General features: G+C 34.6%; 1 protein-coding gene across 1 annotated transcript in view; it reads right to left on the minus strand.

The window, feature by feature from the left end:
* ARFGEF1 (ADP-ribosylation factor guanine nucleotide-exchange factor 1 (brefeldin A-inhibited)) overlaps positions 1 to 5,149 on the minus strand; it is a 166,829-nt gene that overhangs the window by 94,720 nt on the left and 66,960 nt on the right. Inside the window, exons 6-8 of the mRNA XM_006880532.1 lie at positions 3,758 to 3,868; positions 2,619 to 2,794; positions 1,317 to 1,450 (exon numbers count right to left, since the gene is read on the minus strand). Coding sequence (XP_006880594.1) covers positions 1,317 to 1,450; positions 2,619 to 2,794; positions 3,758 to 3,868 — 421 coding nt within the window. The remainder of the gene's footprint in view (positions 1 to 1,316; positions 1,451 to 2,618; positions 2,795 to 3,757; positions 3,869 to 5,149) is intronic.

The raw sequence follows: 5,149 nt of genomic DNA on the forward strand, positions 1-5,149 counted from the left end.
GAAGAAACATAGAGCCAATTACATGCCTCATAATTATACAGTAACATTTACAGTATGGCTCTTCTTGGTTTAAGAATATAGGCAACAAACATATTACAATAAAATGCTCAGGTGAATAAAGTTAGAAACACCCATGAACTAACAATTTTAAGGAGCTCTGGTGGCTCAGCAGTAAGGCGTTGCACTGCCAACCTAAAGGCACACAGTGTGAATCCACGAACTGCTTCACATCACGGGAGAAAGATGAGGAGATCTGTTGTGTACCTCTGTGTCCACCCTGTCTTTAATTATATAGTGCCAATTATCCCTTTATTGTGTGCTGCTTTTCTCTTTACTCAACATATGTCTATTATCTAGTTACTGATAATATTGTCTTATACAGTGAGTACACCATTTCACATCCTACCAAAAGTATATGAGGGTTCCATTTTTCCACCCCATTGCCAGCATTTACTGTTTTCTTAGAAAATTTTCCTTCTGTTACTGAAACGTTATCTCATCACTGTTTTGATTTGCAACTTTAACAGCCAGGTGCTGACTGTGAAACAAACCATCACTTACTCATGAGCAAGTTCTAACTGAAGCTGCAAAAGGCAAAACTAGTCAAATGACTATCTTAAGCTACTTCCTACAGCATTTTGTTAAACCATGATGAATACATGTATTTATCTTTTGTAATCACTTTTAGGACTTAACTTCTTTCAGGTTTTATCACTAGATGAAGCTGATGAAGCAGAGCTAGTTAAGCTCCAAAGTTACTTACAGTACTGAGATTAAAAATAACTTTTCATTCACGCAGTCATTTATATACTCATTAATTCACTCAATAAATTATACAGTAATGTTTAATGAACACAAAATATATGGGAAGCTTCTGTAATACTGTCTGTAATCTATGGGAAACAGGGTGTATACCTCAAATACCAGTTTTGAAACTCAACTGTTTCTCAGTACATGTTTGGTTTTGTCTGTCTCGTTTTTTAACCTAAGACTAAAATAGCTCTAGAGAGTGGTAGTGGACTGGTATGCAGGGAGTTGTGCTGCTAACCCAAAGGCCGAGCCTCGCTCGTAGTTCAATTCACCAGTAGCACCAAGAGAGAAAGATAAGCAATCGCAATCATCTCCTATGAGACTGAAAGCCTTGAAAACCCACTGAAGGGTCAGTGTCAACTCAATGGTAAGGACTCTTGAAAACAGCCCTAGAATTTTTAGTTGAGCCCTACATGACAAGGAGAATAAAATAAAAATATTTTATTAAAACTGAAATAAATAAAACAGAACAAATTCTATAACTCAGGCTAAACAACTAGACTTACTTTGGATCTGGTGGTCCATCTGACAGTGGTTTCATTGACAGTTTACATAATGACCTGAATACTAGAAAGGCATCCTTTTGTAAAATGTGGGAAAACTTAGCACCAGGTGAAGGTCCTGAAGAATTTCCAGATTCCTAAATAAGTTAATATACAATGAAAATAAAGACATTTGTAATTATAAATAATTTTACTCTTCTAAAGTACTGTATCTCTTTTGTAAAATAATTGGGCTTACCTCACCTAGCAGAAGTGAACCAGATGAAGAATTTGTCATACTATATTTCTTTAGTCTGATACAGCAACCCAACCCTTGCCAATAAACTAATACATAGGAAAAAAAATTGTATTATTCTTTAGTGGTTCTTCTTTGCCACCAAATAAACTTTTAACAATTCTTAAAAATTCTCGGGCTTACCACTGAAAAAACAATGGCTTACCATGATTTGACAAAACACGACATTCAAAGGCTTAAACTATGCTTTCATTTATTCACTACATATTTTTTACATATAATTGAATTTTTCTATTTTCTTGAGCAAACTTAAGACAATGCAGATTGTCCGGGTCATGTTTAAAAGCTAGTATCTGCTTTAGGTCAACAAGGCCAGGAAAACCTGCCCCCTGTTCTGGAGTATTACTCTAAGTTAGGGCTGTTGTTATGTGTGGTCTAGTCAGAACTAACCCATACATAGCTGACTCTCTAGTGGGTTCTCAGAGGTAGTAAATCACACAGGAAGAGACTACTCATCCTTTTCCTGCAGAGGAGCTGGTGGCTTCGAACCGTGTGCCTTTGGGATTGCAATGTAGGTTCTTACCACTAGGCCACCAGTGCTAGCTTAAGGTAAAACTCTTTTATCTAAAAAGATAGGATAAAAACTTGCATAATGTATAGCAGGAATGATGAAAGGGCTTGCTAGTGATCTAATTACAGCTTTTAGTAAAAGTAAGTTAAAGTTCCCTAAATTTCTGAGAATTCCTTCCTTCTCCACAATACTAAAAATATTCTGTAAGTAACTGATGAGAATGTTTCTTTTCCAATGTCATTTCCATTGTGCAGAGGTGATGGCAATACTGGAACCCATATCACACACTATAAAGTCAGAAATTCAGCTCTCAACCCTGAAAAGGAATTAACAGCTGAGATTTGTATTAATGAGTAAATAAAGGTGTGGGTTTGTTTTGTTTGTTTTTTATTTCCCTGAACAGAAATTTGTCAGCATCATCAACTGAAGATAATCTCTATAAACTGTGGACAGTTGAGATATCTTTAAGATTAGTAAAAATATAGCCCTCACTACTTACCTGAGTATCATTGGACGAGACAGATAATCTGTCATCAGGTAAAGATGGTGTGTATGCAACAGAAATGGGTGTTCCAGGTATTCCATTTGCTTGAATATTTTCACTATCACTACCATCCTCTAAAGTTCCAACACTGCCATCTGCATTTACATTTACCGTAGTCACATCTCCCATATCTAAAATAAGGAAAAAATACAAAAAATACACCTGAATTCGCTAAAGTATATTTAAAATGAAACAGTGATAGAAGAGCAGCATGAATCTATTTATTCATTTCACTAAATCATTCTTCTAAGAGAAATATATATATAAGTCAAGTACTGCATTTCTGTGCAAGAACCATGAATTAAATAAATGTCAATAGATTAGCTTCAAATCGAATCTCGTGTATAGTACTATTTATGAAAAATGTAAATGAAATTTCTAACAAATTTTCAAACTGGTTTTCATTCAGTCGTAGACAGTTCATTTTAGAACAATAATTACAGCTATATAATGACATTATTTGCACTGTCCTTTTGAAACCTCACTGCCTGTCCTTTCCCTTTCCCTTCATTTTACCATCCATTCACTAGCTCCCTCTCACGACCCTCCTGGTCCCTGACTATCAATGTTCCACAATTGTTTCTATCTGTGGGTAAATCTTCCCTCACAAATTTTAAAACATATTTTTAGTAATATAGGTCATAAAATAAGAACTAACTTTATAGTAACTATAACTTGGTCTATGTTAATAAATGTGTAAAAAATTACTTCCCAACATATAATGATGAAATATTCAAAACCAAATGTCAATTTAATATCTAATCTAAAGATGAAAAATATAGGCTTGCCCTCTCCTAATGAGAACAAAAACACAATGAAATGGCATCAACTCTTTTCTTGAGTCGATTATAGTATGAGTGGGGGATAGTAAATTTAAGGTATGATTTTAACTGAAGAATGAGGAATATTACTTTTTAAAAATCAAAGTTATTTAATGGTTTTTCTTAAAAAAATTAATAATTCCTTATAAATTACCAAGAAAATAAAATGAGAGTTTTAAATTTTTCCATTTTTGTTCGATATATTATAAAGATATCATCCATGTATTAAGCTCAACAAGAGAGAATAAACTACTTTAAAGTGAAGCATCCTACCTCCAACGACTATGTTCACCATTTCTTCTACAATGCTCTGAACAATGTCTTGTGGTTTTTCCTCCAGGTCATTATTTTCTCCATCATATAAGATATCATTTTTAGACAACGCTTCAAAAGAGAATAAGAGAGCATTATTTTAATTTTTTATAAGCTTTTACTAAATATTTATGATAAAAAACATTTCTAAAAATAATTACAATAAAATGAAATTATATTGCTAAAATGAGAATTACATTTTAGGGGGGAAATATTTTAAAATAATAATCCCAACACATTAAGCATAAAAATTGTCAAAAAGCACATATTCTACAAGTTATTAAATTATTGTTGTTGTTGCTATGTGCCGTTGAGTGGCCTTCAACTCATAGCAACCATATGCACAACAGCCCTAAACCCTGGTTTATCCTATGCCAATCTTATTACCCAACTAAATATTCTAGATTTTATTTTCTAATCAAAACCTTTAAAAAGAATTGAACAAAACATTTCCAACATGTCTCTACCTCTCTCCCTATCAAGTAATATATACTCATTGCTGTCAAGTTGGAACCAACTCGTAACTGACCCTCCAGCAGGTTTCAGAGGCTGTAAATCATACTTGAGCAGACAGCTCATTTTTCTCCTAGGAACCTCCAATGGATTCAAATTGTCACAGAGGTTCAGCCTTTAAGTAAGCAGCAAAACTTGCTACAGACTACACCACCAGAGCTACCTTTCTTTCATCAAACATTACAATCAACACTACTCTAATGAAGTCCTGAAAAAAAACAGGTCCACTGGGCTTCTACCATGGCTTTTCAATCTCTTCTTGCATTTTCCTCAACAAAATCTAAGTGGCTGAATGAAAAGAAGACTGAAAAATAATTTATTCTCCCAATTTAGCATTAGTTGGAAATCGATTTGTCAATCACAACTGCTCAGGAATTTACAAGAAATTGGTATTACTACGCAAAATTCCAAATTTCCAGTAAAAGCCCATTAAAATCTGACATTCTACTTGGCTTACCAATTGCACAAACCTAAAGAAACCTGAATTAACACTTTAGGACCTATTGGGCTCAGGGAAGCCACATTGAGAGCTACATTAATGGCATCAGACTGCTTATTAGCTGTTCTTTCTACCTTCCTTTTCTGCTTGTCTTGCCCCCTGCCACACTATAAAGAATACTAATTCTGCCTTGCAGAAGTTTGCCCTCTGTTTTACATTGCTCATAACCTACTGTGTTAGAGAAAGATGGGCAGTCTCTTCTCCTGTGATTTACAGTCTCTGAAAAGCCACAAGAGGCTCAGCTAGGAGTACGTTCCATCTTGATCCATCCATCCTTCCTTCCTTCCTTCCTTCCTTCCTTCCTTCCTTCCTTCCTTCCTTCCTTCCTTCCTTCCTTCCTT

The sequence above is a fragment of the Elephantulus edwardii genome, unplaced genomic scaffold (genome assembly GCF_000299155.1).
Source record: "Elephantulus edwardii isolate Elephantulus edwardi_28Jun2011 unplaced genomic scaffold, EleEdw1.0 scaffold00008, whole genome shotgun sequence".
Classification (NCBI taxonomy): domain Eukaryota; kingdom Metazoa; phylum Chordata; class Mammalia; order Macroscelidea; family Macroscelididae; genus Elephantulus; species Elephantulus edwardii.